We start from the raw sequence: 24,042 nt of genomic DNA on the forward strand, positions 1-24,042 counted from the left end.
TTTGTCTTTAGATATCATGACATGCCTGACGTGATAGACTTCCTTGTGTTGAGGCAATTCTATGATCATGCACGTCGTACAGATTGGCAGGAGGGTAAGTTCATATAATGTGCATATAGGGAAAACAACTTCCTCTGCATATACTGTATTGATGTTGGTGAAGAAGTCCGCTCAGGTGGGCATGTCCCCGATGAGACTCCTTGCAGATGGGCTCCACATGGACCTTTTTTTATAACCGTATATATGTTAGGTTAATTTCACATCATGATTGCGTCCTCTTGCTGTGAAAATAGGGTTCTGACTAGAAATGAGCGAACCGGGTTCGAGTCCATCCGAACCCGATCGTTCGGCATTTGATTAGCGGTGGCTGCTGAACTTGAATAAAGCTCTAAGGTTGTCTGGAAAACATGGATACAGCCAATGACTATATCCATGATTTCCACATAGCCTTAGGGCTTTATCCAACTTCAGCAGCCACCGCTAATCAAATGCCGAAAGTTCGTGTTCGGATGGACTCGAGCATGCTCCAGGTTCGCTCATCTCTAGTTCTGACGTATCCACGCATGGGCACCTATTCCTTTCAGTGGTTTGCTGTCCTTTTGAGTCTGAAAGAGAAATTTGCATGCTCTCAAAAAAAATGACCTGATCGTAGTTAATTGATGACATTGAAAGTAATAGGGCCCCCAATGTACTTGGCCAAGGGGGTGTGGTTTAACAACCTTTCATCCAGCTGCAGGCATGACAGAGGCTCCTGCTGTTGTCTTCCTGCCAGACAGTATAGTAAGGAGTAGGCAGGATCGTGGCTGACATTCAGTGATACATAGACAAGATTTTGTTTTCAGACATTACATAAAAAATAAAATACGTATATAATTTTTCTTTAACATGCTTTTACACAATATATGGATGAAGCCGAGCTAGTTTTGAATGGCTGTAAATGTTTCCTGGCTTAGGTGACCGCTTCCGCTCCATAATAGACGATGCCTGGTGGTTCGGGACAGTTGTCGGCCAAGAGCCATATCAAGCCGAATATCCAGACAGTCTCTTCCAGTGCTACACCGTAAAGTAAGATCAAGAAGTCTAGTGTCCTCTACTAAGAAGCTATCAGTGCATATACGTGATCTGTGAATCTGCTTCTTGTCACAGGTGGGATAATGGAGAGAGAGAAAAACTAAGTCCTTGGGACATGGATGTCATTCCTGGTAATGGTATGTGGTTTGTTTATGCCTTAGATCATTTGCGGAAGATCTACAGCATGTTTGTGAACATACCCCAGTAGAATATTTGGTTTTGTACATTGATTGTCAGATAGCTTCTACAGACAGATTATGTACACTGCTCCTTTTCTGATGATTTTTGTTTGGCTAGTTAATGTTGGCTCATATCTCATACCTGTTTGTTCTCCGTCGTCTTTCAGTACTTCCACCTGAGGAGCCAGGAACCAGCATCTCAATTACCGAAGAAGAACGTGATACCTTATTATATAGTCCCCAGGAAGGAGAATGGGGAGAAGGGAACCAGGACAGTGAATGTGAGCGAATCATTTGTGGCATTGACCAGATCCTTAATCTAGGTAAGATGCTGACACACACACACACACACACACACACACACACATTGCATCTGTGTTTTTGACCCCTGAACTTGCACGGATGTTAGCAGCACTAAGGCTGCTTCCATGTTTTTCCAGACACAGCAACTCATTCAGACAAACCTGGTACCGTTCAGTCAGTCTTCTAGGTTTAATTTCCCCAGGTGGGGATGCCAGGGCACTCATCACACACTGATGGCTTAGTGTTTCCAGGAGATCCTTTTAAAGATTCGCCCATCTCATGTCTGTCAGCACTACTTACACTTTTAGACCATGTGACTCTCTATGGGGATTTGCCACCAATATACTACTATTCCACATGCACAAATCTGTATGTGAAACATGTGGGTTTTGCTGCAGACTTCACCCCTGTTGAATTAAAGGGTGAAAAAATTTGAGGCATAATAACATATGTTGTTGCAAAGTAAAATACTGGGCTCCGAGATGGATACTCACTGATGCTGCTGGTCTTGGGAGGAGCAGATAGAATTGGCAGTTTCCTGGTCTGTGTTTGGAATCCTTGTTAGGACTCAATTACTGGCGTTTGAGGATAGTTGTCACTATGACATGTTTCATATATTAGATGTTCTCATTGGTGCAGGTCTGGGTGCTGAGACCCCCACTGGTTGCTAAATGAAAGGATGAGCGGGCGATCTATCGTATAATGCTGAATTACATTTACTTATTCTTTGTTTCCTCTTTTGACATGCATCTCTTGTGGATTGTCACAGACTGGACAGGTCCTTTTTCAGCCCCTGTAGATTTGAGTGTCTACCCGTCGTACTGCATGATGATCGCTTACCCCACTGATCTCAGCACCATACGGATGAGGCTTGTCAATCGTTTTTATCGGTAAGAAGCTGCATCCTCTTCCTGTTACCACTTATAAATATTAAAGTGAAAAAAACAAAGTAAATTTCCTGAATGCTCATATCTCTTATTACAGGAGGGTTTCTGCACTGATTTGGGAAGTCAGATATATTGAACATAACGCCCAGACGTTCAACGAACCAGGAAGCAACATTACAAAGTTGGCAAAGAAAATCACAGCCTTGCTCTTAAAATTTATCATGTAAGAATCACACACAGGATGCTTGGTGTTACGCTTGTTACGGCGTTTTAGTTTGGTTTACCCGCGTGGTAAGCAGCAGAGAATGAGTCCTCCCAGGCCTGGTCGTTCGTTAAGAGCACTTATGTGATCTAGTTCTGAGCTGCTGCTTTCTGCCGAAGGCGCAATGAACTGTGTGTGAGCTTTTTTCTGTCCCCCCCCCCCCCCCTTCCGAGACAGCTGATGTAAACAAGTCCCTGACTGGCCTTATCTGCAAATTTGTGGCTTCTTTGTAATGCTGGGAGGGTTACTCTGAGGTCAAATTGCTGCTGAACATACTGTGATGAATCCTCCTGGCATTACAAAGGTGCGACAGATAGGTTGCAGATAAAGCCAGTCAGGGACTTTTTTACATGAGCTGTCATAATATAGAGTGGAGGGGGAGATTAAGAGAGAGCCTCAAACATATGATATTTTCTACCATATCATATGATGTGTCATCAGCAGAAAGCAGCTCAGAACTAGGGGAAGAAGACAGAATCGATAATAAGTATGGAAGGAATTGTTAGTCTCACAACGGGCAGCAACATATGAAAAGTTATGTTTGAGTGGAATGCCCCTTTTAACCACCATGTTCAAGAAAAAACGCAAAGAGGGCGGTGTCTAAATGGGTGAAAATTTGGTGGATGATTCTGGTTTGACGTAAGCTAAGAGCTGGTTTAAACGTAGACTAGACAGACTACAGATATTTTTTAAGAATAACTTACAGTAGGTTATCCAAGCTTAGAAAAACATGGCTGCTTTTAATCAGAACCAGCGCCTCTTGTGGCTTTGGGGTTTTGCAGCTCAGTTCCCTTAAAGCAAATGGAGCTGAATTGTAATACCACACAAAACCTGAGGACAGGGGTGGTGCTGCTTTTGCAAGAAGCTGTTTGTATTCTAATCTGGGATAACCAATTTACAGTGCCATAGTGGGAATCCAGGTGTATTGGCCGTGTTGCACTACCGTTGTTATCTTGTAGACATTGCAACAAAGCCACAATATGTATTTGCGCCTTGGAGCTTTCCATATATATATATATATATATATATATATATATATATATATATATATATATATATATATATATATATATATATATATATATATATATATATATATATATATATATATATATATATTTTATATAAATTTTTTTTTTTTTTCCTTATTCTCCCCAGGGACAGCAACACTGACAGTATTACAGACCTGAGCATGTCTCCCGAGGTGTCGACTGAGGGAGAAAAGATGTGTGATGGACAGGTACAGCCTTGCAAATCCTTATGTCAGTCATTTTGTATAAAGTAAAGCTTTTAGTCCAGTGTATCCAGCAGATAATGCTGACTTTTTTTTTAAGCAGTGTTTTTGTTTGCATAACATAAAAGCATCAAATAAGAGTGTATTTTTCTCTGACAATAGAGCGAGAACACAACCAATTCCTGGAAGAGTCGCTGTATGGACCTGGTTGACTTTATAATAGATTGTGAAGACTCTGAGCCCTTCAGGGAGCCGGTGGACCTAGAGCAGTTCCCTGTATGTGAAAGTTTTTTTTTGTTTTTTTTTTAACTACTAGAATCCCCATTGTCCTTTCACAAGGGGGTGGTATCACCTATTGCAGGTATGGGGAACAGTCTATCCTCTAGCCGTTGTAAACTACAATTCCCGTCATGTATGGACAGCCAAAACATGATGGAAATTGTAGTTTTTCGGCAACTTGAGGGCCGAAGGTTCCCCATGCCTGACCTATTGTATGTGGTTTATGTGCTTTTCTTGGCCACATGAGACATTGGTCAGAGGCTGTTAGGCTCAGTGTAGCTCTTAGGCTGGGGCCTAAGCAATTCCTGGTTATGGGATCAAAAAAACACTGTGTTGCATAAATCTGCCACTACTTCAAGTGAAAGGTAAGTGGCTGCAACCCTACAGTTTTAAAAAATCCATGTCCATTGAGTGGAGGAGTTGCATGACCAGGAGTAGACATTTAGCCCTAGCCCTGGGTGATAGCTTAAAGATCCACTGTCGTGTTTTTTTTTTTTTTTGCAGAAATCAATAGTCCAGGCTATTTTAAGAAACTTTGTAATTTGGTTTATTAGCCAAATATGCCATTATCTGCATTTAAAAAGCCTTTTCCCAGCCCCCCCCCCCCTCCTCCTTTCCATCTACTGCAAAAAATCAGGAAATTGTGACTTGTTGCATCAGACACAACCCTGTCTTTTCTAGGGAGGGGGAAGGAGGGAGTGAGTTGACAGCAGAAAGCAGATAACAGAGGATTACAGGCATGGAGCTGGGTGACAGCTGTAATCAGAGCTCAGAGAGGTCAGTGGTGACTCTCAGAGGAGATAAAGGGCAAGGTATTTGTAGATTAACTCTTTGTTGTCCTGTTTTGGTGTTTTATTTAGCTCTCTCCATAGGAGAACAATGAAGACAGGGGGGAGAGCTTCAAACTGCTTTTTCATGATAAAAATGCATTTTTCGGCTAATAAACCCAATTACAAAGTTTCTTAAAATCGCCTGGACTATTGATTTCTGCAAAAGAATTTTCACGACAGTGACACTTTTAAGTAAGGGTTCATTAGTAAGACCTGTAACTGTTCGTTTTATATTGTGTGTAGTACTTTTAAGGTACTTGTAGTTATGCCAAGGTTTGTACTTCCTCACCTTTCTTTTTCTTTGGCAGGATTACAAGGACATTATTGAAACGCCTATGGATTTTGGGACCATCAAAGAAACTTTGTCAGCTGGAAGTTACAGTAGTCCTTATGATATATGTAATGACATGAGATTAGTCTTCTCGAATGCAAAGCTGTATACGCCAAATAAGAGATCAAGGGTAAAATACCGTGTCCCGAAATTTTCATCTTTTATTTTGCTAACTTGTAAAGCCAAAACATAAATTCTGCTTCAGGTCTTAGAACAGACTTTGCCTCTCTTTGTATTATCATCCCCAATCTCGGTATTGTTTTTCCCTTTGTAGATATATGGTATGGTATTAAGACTGTCAGCACTGACTGAAGAGAGGATAAAAAGTATCCTCTTTGAGTACGAAGCTGCCCAGAAATCTCGGATGAGACCTAAAGATTGGCGCTTTATAAAGAGAACACCCGGAAAGGATGTGCAACATGAGAGAAGACCACTAAGGTCAGCTTTGTTGTCCATTCTTATTGGTGTATTCATTTTGGTTGACTTCTATAAGTAAAAAATAAATAAAAAAAACACCGCCCCGTATTGACATAGGTAAGAGACTATAGTTACTTGGGCACCACTGTTTAAAAGAATGTTATTACTTTTCACATACAGAAAAGTCAGACAAGCGAGACGAGCGATATCTGATGATATGAACCAATGTTTCTTAGAGATGTCTTCACCACAGCCTACCTCAAGTGGAGCAGCTTGTGCTACTAGTCCCCTCAGTGTAGCCAGCTCCTCTTCAAGACACCATAATGGACAATCACCTTGCTTCTCAACTACGTCCATCACTAAATCCCATGCATCAAGCAGAGAGCGAGACTCTTCACCAAGCTCCTCTGGGTCATCAGGTAAAGAAACTGGCTCTTTAACTGGGCACCCTGCATTATTTTACATGGTGATGTTAGAAGTATGCTGAGTTATGCCATGACAACCATACTGGGCCGGAAGAGCCTGGGGCAAGTTTGTAGAGTTACCCAGTTTACTTTATACATGCCATAGGCTGCTGACTGGGAATTATTTGGCCCTCCAGCTTTTGCCAAACTACAATTCCCATCATGGCTGGACAGCTTTCGGCTGTCCAGGCATTATGGGAATTGTAGTTTTGCAACAGCTGGAGGACTGGAGATTCCCCATCCATGGTGTGGGGGACCCTGTAGTGCTGCATGACTTTCTCTCAATATCTCATTCCTTATATAGGAAGCGAAACAGACTCCTCCTCTTCTACCTCGGCTTCTGAACATTCCTCCAGCTCTTCATCTTCTTCCAGCTCAAAAATAAATGAAAAGACTGATTCAAGTCCAGCATCACCCAAGGTTAACGGTGTGAAAACTAAGATGAGTAATGGCAGACTGAAGAGAGCAACCGCTTTGAAGCAAGGTAAATGACTAAGGAAAACCCTCTTACAGTGTAAATGACACTTGGCATCTGATGTCAGCAGTGAATTTTGTTAATGTAAAAGATGTAAAAAAATGATTAGATCAAGTTAACTTTGAATTGCTTTGACAGGATTAGAAAAACATGGCTACTTTTTTTTTTTTTTTTTTTTGCCAAAAGAATACCACCATGCCTGTGCACTGGTTGTCACTAGAGACTAGATGCAATACCAAAAACTTTGTGTATGGATATGTGTGTCTCTGTTTCTGGAAGAAAGCTGTTAGGTTTTTGCTATCTTGTACAATCCCTTTAAATACACAGCCAAGTTTGAGCCTTTAAAGAGGTACTCCATTTATATATTGGTTTAATAAAGTTATATAACTTTGTAATATAACTTAATTAAAAAAAGTTTTATTTTATTTAGTAGCCTCTTCGATTCAGTGGCAGCCCTGCTGTTCCCAATGTTCTGCTCTGATCCAGTGCTTGCTGAATTGAGTACCATACAGAGGCTGGTCCTGTTTCCCTCCTTATACTATGTATATATACAGTAATAGGGGGATGCTGCCCGTTGTTATACCACAACAGGTTAGCCTCTCCACAGCAGCTGCAAAGATGAAGTTGCACTTGGCACTTTGATACTGCTGAAATAAGAGGGAAACCCTACTTTACCTTTCAGGAACCATGCAGATCCTCTGGAGAAGGTAGACACTTAGCTTACCTGCTTAATCTAGACCAGGGATGTCAAACTCTGGCCCTCCAGCTGTTGCAAAACTACAATTCCCATCATGCCTGGACAGCCAAAGCTTTAGAGCTATTCTGGGCTAAGGAGTCATTGTTGGCAAATAAAATTATTTACAGAGGTGTTAGAAATCACACAGACTACCACATGACAGTCACCATTTTAATACTGATTACATTTTTTTTCTAATGCAGCATCTCAGGGCAATAACCAAAGGAGAACCGCATCCAGCAAACGGAGAATCTCAAGCTCCTCTGAATCAGACTCTGAATCTGCTGGAAAAGCTAATCAGAGAACGCGGAAGAAAACTCTTCGCAAATGCGCTGCCCTAGCAGCCAACAAGATCAAAAACATGTCAGACGTCGAGAACAGTGCCTCCACTTCAGACAGCGACTGCAGCGCGAGCAAGAACAGCCGGACCCTGCCCCAGCGGACAGCAGCGGAAAAGGCAAAGAAACGGCTGCTGCACAACAGTGATGAGGAGACTGGCTTGAGAAGTGACAGCGAGAGGGAACAACCTACTGTGAAAGTGCTAAAGTCTCAGTCTCCGGAGTGCAGAGTCGTCTTGACCAATGTATGTCCCACCGGCACTTTTAGAGGTAGATTCTTACCGTATCCCCGGAATGGGTTAGTGTCAGATACAGAGTCAGAACATGAATCACCTGAAAGGAAAAGACAGAAAAAAGTTGTTTCCCTGCCTCGGGCTCGGAAACAAAAACTATTAAGTGACTCTGACTCCTTATTGTCCAGTTCTGGTGAGTGTTCACCACCCAAGAATGCAAATGGAGTCTCTTCGGATACAGATTCCTCCAGCTCTGATGACAGCGAGGATGTTCGTACCAATGCAGGCATTGCTGCCAGATCCAGAGGGCATGACTACAAGAGGAAGCGTATAGTTAGCAGCTGCGATGAGGAATGGGAGGAAGAGGACAGAGGACGTACCCGCAAGTTAACCCGTCGCTCCAAAATCCGCACAAGAAACCAAGGTAAAAGGACTGTGAGGTACGAAGAAAATCCGGCTCACAGTGATGAAAACCTGAATGGTGCTCGTTCTGGAGTCCCCCGTCTCCAGAGGCTGTCCCTCAGAGAGCGAGCCAGGCAGTTCTTCCGCTAAAGCCACAAAAAGAAGAAATTGATAACTTTAACACTTATTCCAATTCAGGGATTTGACTTTTTTTTTCTTTTCTCTTTTCCAGAAAAATCGGATAAGTGAATGTGTCCACATGGGACTTCTTACTTGTTTACTTGCACTTGTTGTTAAAGCATTTACAGCACAGATGCCAACGTGTGCCTCGCGATGGGGCACGAAGGTCATCTGAGGGCAAAAAGTGTTTGTATTTACAAATATTGGGTATTTTCGAGGCTTCTGGCCATGTGATGCCGCATCTCGGCAGCCTCCTCTTTACTATCTGACTTCTAGGCCATTGAACACTAATTTGCACAGCTTACATTACGTTTACAAATGTCTATAGTTTTGTAAAAAAAAGTTGTTGTGTTTTTTTTGTTTTTTTTTATAAAGTTCATGTTTTTCCCCCTTCTTTTTGACACTTGAACACGGTTTTTGTTTCAGAATCCAGTAGGTTATTGCCGTTAATTTATTATTATTGAATAACAAAATTTTTCCTCTATATATTGAAGGGTCGTCGTTTTGACAAGTATCACTTTTTCTGTTTGTTTGTTTTTTTTCTCGGTTTTCCTTTTGGTGAAAATCGTTCTAAAGTATTAACTTATGAGACGTTAGCACGAAGTTGATTTTTGCTGTAGCTGTATTAGCACGGGTAGATCGCCATTATGAAGGTACAGCAACCACTAAGCGTCTCTAGCTCAAATGTTTGATTTCCTGCTTTATCTGCAGAGTTTGTCTTCCAAAGCTTACTTGTCTTAAAGTGGTTCTCTACCTAAAATAATTTTTTTTTTTCAAACTAAGCTTCTGTATAAGGTAACCGCTACCAAGCTGCTTTTCCCTGTGTCAGCACAGTGCCAATCCTAGTGAATGTCTGCCATGTCTATGCCAGGGTGTTTGGGGTATGTCTCATTGTTACAGCTGCTGCATGCCAAGGCCAGTGGCAGAGAGGTGTTGTGGTATGACCAGCTAAATCATTGGCCATCGCATGCCAATGTGGTTTCGCCCACTTTAGGCAGCTGCAACGTTAGAAAATACTTAAATTGAATGTGTAGGCACCCCCCCCCCCCCCAAACTGCTGTTGCATTATTGTGGTCATACCATGTGCGGTCGAAGGTCCGAATAGCCCCTGGTGCCGTCCATTTTATAAAATTGCTTGTTTAATCTGGCAGCACAGTGTTAATGAGGCTGGACCTAAAGCATCCATGTCCTAGGCCTAAAGCTCCTCTCTTGCTGACTGCCTTACCTACACCACCCCAGGGGCGTAACTAATAAGGGTGGGCAACAAGAAGAGGGAGACTCTGCAGGCCTAGGGCAGGGGGTGCTCTAGGCCCCGCCTCATTGACACCATGCTTTCAGTCTAAAAGATTGCTTATATCGAATGGACAGCATCAGGAGCTATTTGAACCCCAGAACTGCACATGGAATGACCACAAAAACACAACGGTACTGCCAGTTTGGAGTGGGAGGGGGGGGGTTGAGGTGCCCAAAGATTTTTTTTTTTTTTTTTTTTTAAGGTGCCCCTGAAACTTAAATTTTTTTTTTTTTACTTTTCTAAAATTTAGATCGGGAGAAGCACTAGGTTATGTAGTTCTCTCCCCAGCTCACTCTGATCTCCACCTTGCTAAAATACAGCGAAAGCAGCGAGCTAATGAGTGATGCACTTAGCTGGGCACCCCTTCTATATAATAATGGATATGGAGGAGGGGGGGCTGCAAAAACACCCAGACCCAACTGGTCTAAACATTTGATGTCCGAAGTTTTTTTTTTTTTTTTTTGGACAGTCTATTTGACCTACATCAAGTTTTTAAGCAAAAACATTTGGTGTTGATTGGTGGACATTCACTTTAAGCTTGGTTGCTATGGAGGCAGAGCTTAACAGTGTTCTAATTCAGTTCTTAGAGACATGTACCTAGCAACTAGACTGAGTCCAGGTATTAATTCCAAAAACAGCACCACCCCTGTCATCAGGTTATGTGTGGTATTACTAGTTTTATCCAATCCAATGAAGCTGAGCTGCAATACCACACGCACCCTGAAGACAGGGGTGGCACTTTTTCTTGTGCCTGTCATTGGGGGACACAGCACCAGTGGGTATAGGCTACTGCCACTAGGAGGCGACACTAGACAGAAGAAGAAGTGACTCCGCCTGGCAGGCTATACCCCTCCTACAGGCACCAGGCTAACTCAGTTTTAGTCTAGTGTCCGTAGGAGGTAGACACAGGTGCCATGCACCTCCATTTTTTTATTTTAGTTTTATTTCTTTCTCTTTTCTTTTAGGTTATCAGGGGGACCGTCGGCGTGGGCTGCCACATCAGACGCAGTTCCCCCTGAGGGTGCATGGAAAGTTTCTTTTCCCTGCGCCGGTCACCCGTCCCCCAACGCCCGCTCCCTGCGGCAGGATACCGGTCCCCCACAAAGGTGCGAGGTGACCGAAGGGGTGACCCTGCGCGCACCTGAAGACGCCGGACAGGTGAGTATTCCTGTCCTTAGCCTTCCTTGGGAATCTGGGGGGGGGTCATCCTTCCAGGGCACCTAGTTGCCCCCCTTTTCCCTGCCTCTCTCCCCCCTGTCTCTCTCCCTCCCTGCCTCTCTTGCCTCTCTCCCTCCCTGCCTCCCTCTCAGAGGCCCTGGGCAAGATGGTCTGTGCGGGCCTCTTTCTTCAGGGAGAGGGGGTGGAAGGAGTCTCTGGAGCTCCTGCACGCAGGCAGCAGCTCTATAGGGGCGACCGGGTAGTTTACCGGGCTCTTCTCCCTTCCTTTCTGCTGGCGGCCGCGTTCTTCAGCGCTCCGCGCCGCCGTCTCGCTGCCGCCGGCCTGCCCATAAATTTAGCCCCCGGCTTCTGCCGGAGCTAGGCCGCATCGGCGCACACGAGTGACGTCACGGGGGCGGAGCGCCCGCCCGTTTTCGGCCCTTCCCGCCGCTGGCTTGTCTCTTATTGGCTACTCCTGTAGCCCCCACCTGCTCCTTCCTGTGCCCCCTCCCTTCCTCCTCTCGTCTCTGCAGCGCAGCAGCTTGTGGCCACCTGCTGTTCTCTCTGCCTGCCAGTACAGCAGCCTCAGCTCCCTGTGCACAGCAGCAGCAGCTCAGAATCCACAGCATCCAGTGCAGCTCCTGCATCCAGTGCAGTTCCAGCATCCAGGCAGCTCCAGCATCCAGTGCGGCAGCAGCTCCAGGGTCGGGTAGGCTCACCCAGTGGGTGATATTCCCCTCCTCCACTCCCCAGGCTACCAGCCCTAGCTACCATGTCTGGTCCCCGGGACGACCCCCCTAGGCAGCTCGCTCCTGCGGCTGTGGCGACACACTTTGCGTGTGCTCGCTGCAATAAAAAGTTCCCCTGCGGTCAGCCTGGCCCCCTCTGTCTGCTATGCCTTAACCCTAGTGCCACCTCCCAGGAGACCTCCCCTGCAGGTTCAGATGCAGCCTCCCCTGAGTGGGCTAGGTCCCTGTCCCAGGCGATCGGTGACCTCTCTAAGCTGTCCCAGGTCATGATCCATGCCATTGAGCGGTTGCCCTCCCAAGCGCCTCCAGCGGCGGGACCCTCCAGGGTATCTCCTGACTCGCCTTCCAGAGGACGGTCTCATAAGAGATCTAGACTCTCTGTCTCACGGTCACCTTCTAGGAGATCTAGACTCTCTGTCTCACGGTCACCTTCTAGGTGTTCCTCAGACCCTTCTCCGGACAGATCCACTGCAGGCGGTTCCGCTTCCCAGCGACCCCTCTCCGCCACCTCGGGGGACCCCTCTGACTCTGCCTCAGAGTCCGACAGGGAGGATCAGCTGGCCTCTGCAGTGCAGGCCTTGATCCGTGCAGTGCGGGACACCTTACATATTGAAGAAGAGTCCCCTTCTACTTCCAGGAGTGAAGTCTCTTTCAGTCGCCATAAGCGACAGCCTTTGGTTTTTCCCAACCATAAGGATTTTGAAGATCTTCTAGCCAAGGAGTGGAATCACCCTGACCGGCGGATTCCATCCTCTAAGCGTGCCGAGGCCTTGTTTCCCTTCTCCCCTGACTTGGTCACTACATGGACAGTGCCCCCCTCTGTGGACCCTCCGGTTTCTCGACTTTCCAAGTCAACTACTCTGCCTCTGGCAGATGGTGCTTCACTCACTGACCCAGTCGACAAGAAAATCGACGCTTTTTCGAAGTCTGTCTTTATTGCGGCTGGTTCGGCCCTACGTCCTACCTTTGCTGCATCCTGGGTCAGCAAGGCTTGTTCCTCTTGGGCCAGGCAGTTAGTCCATGACCTCTCCCTGGACACCCCGCGTGAGGATCTCCTGCCTCTGGCCTCGCAGATTCTGCATGCGTCCAAATACCTGTGCGACGCTTCTCAGGAAGCTGCTCGTTTGTCTGCGCGGTCCCTGGCTAACTCTGTAGCCATCCGACGATCTGTTTGGTTAAAATGCTGGTCAGCTGATGCCGCCTCCAAGAAGGCTCTGACTTCTCTTCCCTTTGCAGGGAACAGACTTTTCGGGGAGCGGCTTGATAAAATAATCTCGGACGCTACAGGGGGGAAGAGTTCCTTGCTCCCTCAAAACCGGTCCCGGCGCCCTCAGCCTCACAGGCGTTCCAGCCGTTTCCGCTCCTTTGAGCCTCCGGCGCGTCGTCGCCCGGCTAAGGATGCGCCTCCAGCTCCTTCTAGGAAGCCCTCTTTCAAACCCCGCCCCTCCTGGCAGCCCCGTTCTCGCCCTTCTAAGGGTCCTGCCCCCAAGTCTTCTTCCTGATGGTCCTTTCCCTGTCGGGTCTCTCCCTCAAGTAGGGGGTCGTCTGCTCTCCTTCAAGGAGATTTGGCTCGCCCATGTGCCCGATGTGTGGGTACAGGAGGTGGTGTCTTCAGGATACAAAATCGAGTTCGCGTCCATGCCGCCTCCTCGCTTTTTTCCGTCAAATCTCCCACGCTCTTCGGCGCGGCTTTCCGAGCTTTTTCAGGCGGTTCAGAATCTCATAGCTCAAAGAGTTGTGGTCCCAGTTCCTCCCTCCGAGCATTTCCAGGGATTCTATTCCAATCTGTTCACAGTCCCCAAAAAGGACGGCTCGGTCCGTCCTATCCTGGATTTGAAACGGCTGAACAGGTTCGTTCGCCTTCGGCGGTTCCGCATGGAATCCTTGCGGTCGGTGGTCGCGTCTCTAGAGCAGGACGAATTTCTTGCATCTGTAGACATCCGCGACGCCTATCTGCATGTTCCCATCGCAGCCAGTCATCAACGTTTCCTACGTTTCGCCATCGGTTCTGGACATTTCCAGTTCGTTGCCCTGCCCTTCGGGCTCGCCACGGCCCCTCGGGTCTTTACCAAGATCCTTGCACCTTTGATGGCTCTGCTTCGGTCAAAGGGGGTGGCTGTCCTGCCATACCTGGACGACCTCTTGGTGAAGGGCCGCTCCAAACAGGACACTTTGTCCAGCCTCCAGATCACACTCGATCTCTTGACCAATTTCGGTTGGGTGATCAATTACCGAAAATCTTCCCTACTTCCCTCCCGCTCTATGGAGTTTCTCGGGATGCTATTCAACACCGAGACGGCCCGCGTCCTCCTTCCTCCCAACAAGGTTGCCTCCCTGCGCTCGGCAGTCTCTCTGCTCCGTTCGGGCGCCCCCTGTTCGATTCGCCTTTGCATGCGAGTCCTGGGCAAGATGGTCTCCTCCTTCGAGGCGATCCCCTTCGCTCAGTTTCATTCGCGCCCTCTGCAGGGGGCGATTCTGTCTCAATGGGACAGGTCCCCTCTGTCTCTCCACAAGAAGATCCTCCTGTCCCCTGCTGTTCGCAGGGAGCTTCTTTGGTGGTTGACGTCTCCGGTGGTCCTCCTTGGCCGCTCGTTCCTCCCCCTCAATTGGCTGGTCGTCTCTACGGATGCCAGCCTGTCCGGGTGGGGGGCTGTCTTCGGGAGCCACACAGCTCAGGGCTCTTGGTCGCCGGGGGAGGCTCGGCTTCACATCAATATCCTGGAGCTCCGGGCCATCTTTCTCGCCCTGTCTCAGTGGACCGATCTCCTGAGGGGTTACCCGGTCCGTGTTCAGACCGACAACGTCACCGCCGTTGCTTATCTGAACCGTCAAGGCGGCACCAGGAGCCGCTCTGTCATGACCGAGGCCGCTCGCATTCTCCATTGGGCGGAGCGTTTTGTTCCAGCCCTCTCGGCAGTCCACATTCCCGGGGTGGACAATTGGGCGGCGGACTACCTCAGCCGCGAAAGACTGGATCAGGGCGAATGGGCTCTACATCCCGAGGTGTTTCTTCAAATCTGCCGGCGGTGGGGATTCCCAGACGTAGATCTCTTCGCCTCCAGGCTGAACCACAAACTCCCCATCTATGTGACTCGAGCCCGGGATCCTTGCGCGTTCGCGGTCGACGCCTTGGTGACCCCATGGGAGCAGTTCTCCCTGGTTTACGCCTTTCCTCCTCTGCCCATTCTCCCTCGAGTCCTGAAGCGCTTCAAGGCACTCGGCGTTTCCGCCATTCTTGTCGCTCCAGACTGGCCGCGCCGGTCCTGGTACGCCGACGTAGTGCACCTCCTGGCCGACGCCCCCTGGCGACTTCCCCTGCGGGCCGACCTCCTTTCACAAGGGCCAATATTCCACCCCAATTTACCTCAGCTGAGTTTAACGGCGTGGCTGTTGAAGCCGCGGTATTGAGGTTTCGTGGGTTCTCGGAACCAGTCATCCAAACCATGCTTAAGGCCCGTAAGCCTCAGTCAGCTCGGATCTACCATCGCGTGTGGAAGGCCTTCTTTTCTTGGTGCGAACAGAATAATTTTCACCCCTTGGTGTGTTCCACGCCCAAGATTCTTTCCTTTTTACAATCCGGGCTGGATAAAGGCCTCAGTCATTCCACCTTGCGTTCACAGATTTCCGCCCTGTCTGTTCTTTTTCAGCGGGCTCTGGCTTTCCGCCCTCAGGTGAAGACCTTTCTTCAGGGGGTGGTCCATTTGGCCCCTCCTTTTCGACAGCCTTTAGAGCCCTGGGATCTTAATTTAGTCCTCGAGGTTCTACAAGGTCCTCCCTTTGAGCCTCTTCGTGAGGTGTCTCTTTGTTTCCTTTCTTGGAAAGTCGCCTTCCTGGTGGCGATTACCTCCATCCGTAGGGTGTCTGAACTGGCAGCGCTCTCTTGTCGCTCCCCTTATCTGGTCCTTCACGAGGACAAGGTGGTGCTTCGTCCTCTTCCTTCCTTCCTGCCGAAGGTCGTGTCTGCATTCCACCTTAATGAGGACATCATTCTCCCCTCTTTTTGCCCTGCGCCCTCCCATCCTAGTGAACGGTCCCTGCATTGTTTGGACCTTGTCCGGGCCATACGGATCTACTTGTCCGTCACTGCTTCCTTTCGCCGCTCGGATTCCTTGTTCGTGGTCCCGTCGGGTCCGCGCAAGGGACTGGCGGCTTCCAAGACCACCATTGGGCGTTGGATCAGGGCAGCCATCGCAGAGGCCTACCGCGTTCGTGGCAGGGCTCCTCCCTTTCGGGTCACCGCTCATTCTACTCGGGCTGTGGGGGCCTCTTGGGCGGTCCGCCATCAGGCTTCAGTGTCCCAGGTCTGCAAGGCCGCCACCTGGTCTTCAGTACACACTTTTTCAAAGTTTTATCAGGTCCATATCCTGGCTTCCTCTGACGCCAGTCTGGGCCGCAAGGTTCTGCAGGCCGCTGTGCGTTAGGCAGGCCGCATGGGGATTGTAATCTTCTTTCCCCACCCTCTGGGACTGCTTTTGTACGTCCCACTGGTGCTGTGTCCCCCAATGACAGGCACAAGAAAAGAGGATTTTTTTGTACTCACCGTAAAATCCCTTTCTTGTGGCTTCATTGGGGGACACAGCTCCCACCCTGTTTGAGGTTGTGCTCCCGGGGCTTGTTCTGTTCTTGGGGTTTTCGTTCCCGGGACCAGTCTGTTTTTTGTTACTATTTTCTACTGCTTGTGACTAAACTGAGTTAGCCTGGTGCCTGTAGGAGGGGTATAGCCTGCCAGGCGGAGTCACTTCTTCTTCTGTCTAGTGTCGCCTCCTAGTGGCAGTAGCCTATACCCACTGGTGCTGTGTCCCCCAATGAAGCCACAAGAAAGGGATTTTACGGTGAGTACAAAAAATCCTCTTTTTTGGAAGAAAGCAGTAGTTTCTCGAATCCTGGATAACCCATTAAAAAATAGCTTTTATAGCCACTTCCTAATCTGCCATGAGAAGAAATAGAGTGACCAGTTAGCTTCTGGTGTCTGGCAGCGACTCTTTCCCTGTTCAGAATATATACATGCTTGGCCAAACAGGGTGTCTGGAGAAGGGATGATGAGCTGTAGACTGCTGGGAAAACTCCACCTAAGGTATAATTTAGTTTTGGGTGGAGTTCTTCTGTATGAAAACCTGTCCATCCCTTTATTCATTCAGTCCGATTCGCAACGAAATGTCTTCTGTTGGAGGCAGAGTGCAGAAAATGCTGCAGGCAGCCTCCTTGTTGCTGCAGGAAGATCAGCTTAGACTGTTGCCTATAAGAGATGGGTGAACCTCTCAAACACGTGAGTGCGGCATTTCGTTATCAGTAGCTGAAGTTGGATGCAACCCTAAGGCTATATTCACACATCCGTAGTGAAGACCGCGGACCCGCGGCCAAACTCCGAATGTCCATCTGTAGTGCTCTGTGCTTCACGGAGCTCTACATTTCCACATCATTACCATTGTGGTCCGTGACGCAAAATGCGGTCCACATTACAACATGTCCTTCTTTTTTTTGCGCCACGGATTGCTGCCCCGTACGCACATAGACATGTGAACGGGGCCATTGAATACCATTTGTTCTATGTTCTGTCCACAATTTGCATGCCCGCAATTGCGGACAGAACAACGGAGGTATGAATGTAGCCTTAGGTAGAGATGAGCGAACAGGGTTCGAGTCCATCCGAACCCGATCGTTCGGCATTTGATTAGCGGTGGCTGCTGAACTTGGATAAAGCTCTAAGGTTGTCTGGAAAACATGGATACAGCCAATGACTATATCCATGATTTCCACATAGCCTTAGGGCTTTATCCAACTTCAGCAGCCACTGCTAATCAAATGCCTAAAGTTCGGTTGGACTCGAGCATGCTCCAGGTTAGCTTATCTCTAACCTTAGGCTGTCTGGAAAACATGGATAGAGCCATAGGCTGTATCCATGTTTTCCCAGACTCCAACTTCAGCCATCGGTAATCAAATGTCACACTCGCATGCTCGAGGTTCGCTCCTCTCTATTGCCTATAGATAAGACACATATAGAGCTCCTATAGCCAATACTTACACCATTTACCCTTGTTTTAAAGGGCCAGTGCGTGCGGTGCTCAACTTTTTATTGTTGCTGCAACAGCACTATGTGTATTGTGTTGGATCGGAATGGCTTTTTTTTTTTTTTCCCTTTTCCCACGGTTTGCGGTTTGGATCATATCTGTATGTGTGTAAGCGTGGGGGTGCTACCAAAATGGAGGTATTAACAATAAACTTTTGACATCTTATTCTATATTAAAGTATTTTCTGCTAGAGATTAAACGTTTATGTGCAATTTTGAGACCTTTGCTTTATTTTGAATAAAGAAACGTTGTACGGGTTTCATTTGTATAATTCACAATAATAGATGTAGTGGTAGTGAACACACTCACATTCATAAGGTACAACCCTGACAGGTGGGGATTAAAAAGCATGTGTGTGACAACCTGGTGCCTCTTTCAAAATTTTTTTAAATCAACTCATGCCAGAAATTTACACAGATCTTTAAAATTACTTTGATTTAAAAATCGCCACAGTACTGACACAGTGCTTTCTGCTGCCACCTCTGTTCATGTCAGGAACTGTCCAGAGCAGTAGCAAATCCCCATAAAAAAAACTCTCCTGCTCTGGACAGTTCCTGCCGTGTAAGGACCATTTCCTCAATACCTTTTCCACTTGTGGTGCTTTTATGTAAATTGTGATAAACTAGAAAATGTACCCAGTACTTCCCGGGTATAACGTGTCAGTGTGTTAGATTTGTTCCAAGGGTTTCCCATCCCCCTCCCCTCCTGTGCTGTAACCTTCCTGGGTATCCAATGTATCTGCCTGCCAAATTTGGGGTCAGACGGTTTAGGCGTTTGGAAGTCTATAGAGGACAGACACCATTTTTATTATATAGATAAAGACTAAGTTTTACTATAGCATCGTGGGTGCATATATTTTTCAAGTAGTTAGTAAAAAGGACATGGAGGAGAGCTGAGAAATCCCTTTAAACTGCTTTTAAAGGGAATCTGTCGTCACTTTTTCTGGTTCTAAGGTGCTGACATTATAGTTGGTGTTGTGCTGCAATTTCTCTCTAGGTTTAAATTGTCACTAACCCCTCTATTGGAGACGCAAGAGTCCCATGGGTCGCCAAACTGCGGCCCTCCAGCTGTTGCGAAACCTACAACTCCCATCATGCTTGGGCGACTTGAGCTTTGGATTTGGCTGTCCAGGCATGATGGGAAATGTCGTTTTGCAACAGCTGGAGGGCCGCAGTTTGGAGACCCATGCGCAAGACCATTAAGATATCTGTAGTCGGGGCAACACACCTAGGCGCAAAATGTCCCTGTCACTGACAGAGGTGGTAGCAGAGAGCACTGTGCCAGACTGAAAAGAATACACCACTTCCTGCAGAACATACAGCAGCTGATAACTACTTGGAAGGCTAGAGAAGTTATTTGAAATCTGTATAGATTTCTAACTTGAAAACAATTTTCTTCTTTGGAGTTACCCTTTAAATACTTGTATCCCTATGCAGGAAGTGTGAGAATAAATTGACAATTTGGGTGTTCCCCTTCTCCTTGTCAATAAAGTGTTTCCTATACGGTGTGATGCTGGCCCATCACTACTGACTGTATACAGGGTATGAAGAATTGTACATTCCCAGGTTTAAGCAACTACAGAGATGCTCCAGCATCATGGGTGCATAGATTTTTCAAGTAGTTTAGTTAGTAAAAGGACATGGAGGAGAGCTGAGAGATCCCTTTAACTGCTTTTAAAGGGAATCTGTCATCACTTTTTCTGGTTCTAAGGTGCTGACATTGTGAGGAAGGTGTGTGTCTGTCAGTGTGTTTCCTTCCTTTTTCCGCTCGCTGCTGTACTTTGTCCTCAATCTGGTCCGTAATTTTCTGCCCAAGTGTCAGAGGAGTAATGGTGCTGCACTTCGGCATGCCTCACCACTACTTCCTCCTCCTAGCTTCTCTTGAATATTCATTGTGGCTTCCCTCTGGCTTCCTGCCAACATAATCCGTCGCTGTGCATGAACCGTTGACTGCAAGGGCCGTGCACCTGCAGAACAATTTGCGCGTGCGTGCACTGAGGGCTGGAGCCTATGCCCTCAGTAGTTTTGCACAGTGTGCCTGCGCACTATGGCACATGCGCAAATTGTTCTGCAGGAGCGCGTGCTTAGCATAGAGCCAGGGCACAGTGCAGCGACAGATTATGTCGGCAGGAAGCCAGATGGAGGCTGCAATGAATATTCAAGTGAAGCCAGGAGGAGGAAGTAGTGGTGAGGCATGCCGAAGTGTGGCAGTATTACGCCTCTTTGACACTTGTGCAGAAAGTTATGAACCAGATTGGGGAAAAAGTATAGCAGTGAGCGGAAAAAGGAAGGAAACAGACACACCTTCCTCACAATGTCAGCACCTTAGAACCAGAAAAAGTGATGATAGATTCCCTTTACTGCCACATGTAGTAAAAATTAGTTTACTGAGGGCTCTAGTTACATGCTGCCCCAAAGAAGTTTCCTTTAAGGGGAAAGGAGAAAAACTACACAGATGCTTCTAGAGCAAGCACCAATGCTGGTGTTTCTTGCAGCTGTCACAACCAGTCTGTCAAGGTACCACTAGGTTAGGCTCCCATATGACAGGGTGTTAGATCATTGTTATGTAACTTTCTCATCAATGATGAGTTTACCATTTGACAGCTTAATTCTTGTCATGACATTTAAAATTTTTTAGCATGATCTTGTGTTTAATTCTTAAAAGATACTAATCGGCCTAATTGAGCTGATATGGTTCTCTGGAGCAATGTATAAAGCTCCTGTGCAGCAGAAACTTTATACCCTTAGGGTGCGTTCACACCTACAGGATCTGCAGCTGATTTTCTGCAGCAGATTTCAGTTAAATAACTGAACACAGCATCAAATCTGCTGCAGATCCTGTAGGTGTGAACGCACCCTTAGGCTACAAACACACACACCGTATACGCAGCGTATTTACTGCTGCGATACGCAGCAAATACGCAGCAGATTAGATCTAAATAACTGTACACAGCATCAAATCTGCATCATCAAATCTGCTGTATATCTGCTGCGTATACGGTGTGTATGTTTGTACCCTTACGGTACAAACACACAGCTTATACGCTGCGTATTTACTGCTGCGATACGCAGCAGATTAGATCTAAATAACTGAACACAGTATCAAATCTGCTGCGTATTTGCTGTGTGTGTTTGTACCCTAAAAAAAAAGTTTAAACCCTGGGGTGGGCAGATAGTCACCTGAGCAGCTCCCCACCTGTGTCTAGTGACCTGTCACTCATCGCCTAGCGTGCTGACAGCTAGAGAGCAGTGACTACACATGGGTGGGGAGCTGCCCATCTCTGCTGCAGGGAACCAAATCAGCCCAACTAGGCTGATTTGGTTCCCTCTAAAGAGTCAGTCATCCAAAATAAATTTTAAGTCTGGTGGATTATAAAAGGTGGCAGGGGGGGAAATTGGTTACAAGTATTAACTTACCTCTCCCCATGCCCGTGGGACTCTTGCCAGGCTTCGGGATCGCTGGAGCTGCCATATCACAACCTAAGTGATGGATTGGCTGCTCAGCCAGTCAGTGGCTGGACACCGCTCTAGTCACTGGTTGAGTGGGCTGTTGAGCAGCCGAGATAGGCCTTTTCCCATGTGATGTCACAACTCGGGGAGAATGCCATCCTGCGGCTGGTCCCACCACTCACCGCAGGCACAGGGAGAGGTAAGTTAGTACTTGTAATCAATTCCCCCCCCTGTATTATATTGTATATTCCAACAGACTAAATGGCCACCAGCACTAAGGATGAGTCCTCCAGTAGTGAAATCATAGCTGCCATCCATGATTCTGGAAGATGGTAAAGACTGAATATTTCCAGAGGAAGTGTTAGGTCCATAATTCATGATCATTAATAGAGAACTTCAAGACGGACAGACACTTTCCATACACCTGCATTCTGTGGTCAAGGATTTCCATTTTAAATTTTTTTGCAAGGGTCCAAAGGAGGGACACAAAGCCATATGTGATTTTTTTTTTTTTTTTTTTGGGGGGGGGGGGGGGGGGGGCAGTGGGGAGTTGTTGGGATAACAACTATGTTATATGTATGGGATAGGTGATAAGGTGTGGTGGGACCTTCCCTGATAACTAGAATGGAGGTGGTCAATTGTCCTTGGAGTGAGTAGTGTTCCCCCACTTCATTTACTGTGTATACTATATAGCTGAAGGCTATCAGATAATCTTTCTGTGTAAATGGACCCTTAGCTTTGCTGCTTTTTAGGTCCATGCTGCTCAACCCCGGGTGCCTGGAAAAGCTGGATCCAGTCCTGGTAGAAGTTTCACATGACTGGATCCATTTTTTCCGGGGTGGAGTGGTACAGACTTAAAACGACTCTGTACCCACAATCTGACCCAGTGTCGGACTGGGGTATCTGGGGCCCACCAATGACGAACCAGTGAGAAAAGACATGTCAGTCAGTGTTAGTGCAGATTCTAAAGCTTGGGGCCCACCGGAGGATCCTCTGGTGGGCCAGTCCAACACTGATCTGACCCCCCCAAACCGCTTGTACCATCAGATAGCTACTTTTAATCCAAGATCTGTCCTGGGGTCCGTTTGGCAGGTGATGCAGTTATTGTCCTAAAAAACAACTTTTAAACTGGCAGCCCTGTGCCTAACGGCCGTGGCCTAGATTGTGTATGCATTAGGCTGGCACAACCTCTCTGTCCCTCCTCCCCCCTCTCATCATCATTAGGAATGCCCTTAGAACATTTTCTCTTGTCTGAACATTGCACAGGTGCCTTAACAATCCAGCCCATGTTCAGTATTTACACAGCTGATGAATAGGAGACAATCTGCCTGGAGCATTCCTAATGATGAGGAGGGCGGGGAAGAGGGACAGAGAGGTTGTGCCAGTCCAATGCATAGGCAAGTTTTAAAGTTGTTTTTAGGACAATAACTGCATCACCTGCTGAACGGACTCCAGGACAGATCTTGGAGTAAAAGCAGCTATCTGAAGGTTGTTTTTTTTTTTTTTTTTTTTTTTTGGGGGGGGGGGGGGGGGGGGTCAGATTGTGGGTACAGAGCCAGTTTAAAAAGCAGCAGGCTGATAAGCATGTACACTGTGATCTAAAGTGGCACTGTGGGTCAGATCTCCCTCCTCCCACCCCAGTGATCAGCTAGTTATACCCCATTATGTAGAATTACTTCTAGGGACACCTTTTAGGGTGTGTTTACACAGAAAGATTTATCTGACAGATTTTGGAAGCCAAAGCCAGGAATGGATTTGAAAAGAGGATAGATCCCGGTCTTTGCTTTATGACCTGATCCCTGTTTAGTCTGTTCCTGGTTTTGGCTTCAAAGATAAATCTGTCTGTGTAAACGCACCCTTAATCTTAGATAAATCTGTCTTTATAAACGCAGCATTATTCTAAGATTAAGGGTGCGTTTACACAGACAGATTTATCTTTGAAGCCAAAACCAGGAACAGACTAAACAGGGATCAGGTCATAAAGCAAAGACCGGGATCTATCCTCTTTTCAAATCCATTCCTGGCTTTGGCTTCCAAAATCCGTCAGATAAATCTGTCTGTGTAAACGCAGCATTATTCTGACGGATTTTGGAAGCCAAAGCCAGGAATGGATTTGAAAAGAGGATAGATCCCAGTCTTTCCTTTATGACCTGTTCCCTGTTTATAGTCTGTTCCTGGTTTGGGCTTCAAAGATCTGTCAGATAAATCTGTCTGTGTAAACGCACCATAACCCCTTTAAATGAAATAGCTTTTAATAAAATAAAAAAAACTCTTAATGTGGTATAGTTGTGATTGTGCTCACCTGCAGAATAAAGACAACCGCATTCACATCACTCAACAAATGATGTAAAAGCAAAAAAATTGCTTTAGTCCTAATATTTTATCACTCACCCTTAAAAAAGAAAAAAATAAACAAATAAAAAGGAAACCGTCATCCCCAAAATTAGGTTGGCTGTGGCAGCTTAAAAATTTGTGACAGCAGGCAATTAAAAAATGAAAATGTTGCTGCTAAAACTGGCTACAAAGGGATAAACCTGTTAAAGTTGGTGTTCTGGCTCCCTCTAGTGCCATTCACTGGTCACTACAGTTGCTAGCACCCTCTGGTGCCATTTATTGATCACTACAGTTGCTGAGCTCACATACATGAATCTCCCTCTCACTCCCTCTAGTGGTGTGAGCGAAGAACTGATCCCTCCCCCATTG

The 24,042-nt window shown here is 46.8% G+C and overlaps 1 protein-coding gene across 1 annotated transcript in view; it reads left to right on the forward strand.

Annotated features, from left to right (window-relative positions):
• BRWD1 (bromodomain and WD repeat domain containing 1) overlaps positions 1 to 10,100 on the forward strand; it is a 60,517-nt gene extending 50,417 nt beyond the window's left edge. Inside the window, exons 27-39 of the mRNA XM_069946136.1 lie at positions 12 to 94; positions 954 to 1,065; positions 1,147 to 1,208; positions 1,418 to 1,573; positions 2,323 to 2,443; positions 2,538 to 2,663; positions 3,861 to 3,942; positions 4,099 to 4,212; positions 5,354 to 5,506; positions 5,651 to 5,814; positions 5,974 to 6,212; positions 6,562 to 6,741; positions 7,672 to 10,100. Coding sequence (XP_069802237.1) covers positions 12 to 94; positions 954 to 1,065; positions 1,147 to 1,208; positions 1,418 to 1,573; positions 2,323 to 2,443; positions 2,538 to 2,663; positions 3,861 to 3,942; positions 4,099 to 4,212; positions 5,354 to 5,506; positions 5,651 to 5,814; positions 5,974 to 6,212; positions 6,562 to 6,741; positions 7,672 to 8,591 — 2,512 coding nt within the window. The 3' untranslated portion in view covers positions 8,592 to 10,100. The remainder of the gene's footprint in view (positions 1 to 11; positions 95 to 953; positions 1,066 to 1,146; positions 1,209 to 1,417; positions 1,574 to 2,322; positions 2,444 to 2,537; positions 2,664 to 3,860; positions 3,943 to 4,098; positions 4,213 to 5,353; positions 5,507 to 5,650; positions 5,815 to 5,973; positions 6,213 to 6,561; positions 6,742 to 7,671) is intronic.
• The last annotated feature ends 13,942 nt before the right edge of the window (positions 10,101 to 24,042 follow it).

Source organism: Dendropsophus ebraccatus, chromosome 11, assembly GCF_027789765.1.
Source record: "Dendropsophus ebraccatus isolate aDenEbr1 chromosome 11, aDenEbr1.pat, whole genome shotgun sequence".
Lineage (NCBI taxonomy): Eukaryota > Metazoa > Chordata > Amphibia > Anura > Hylidae > Dendropsophus > Dendropsophus ebraccatus.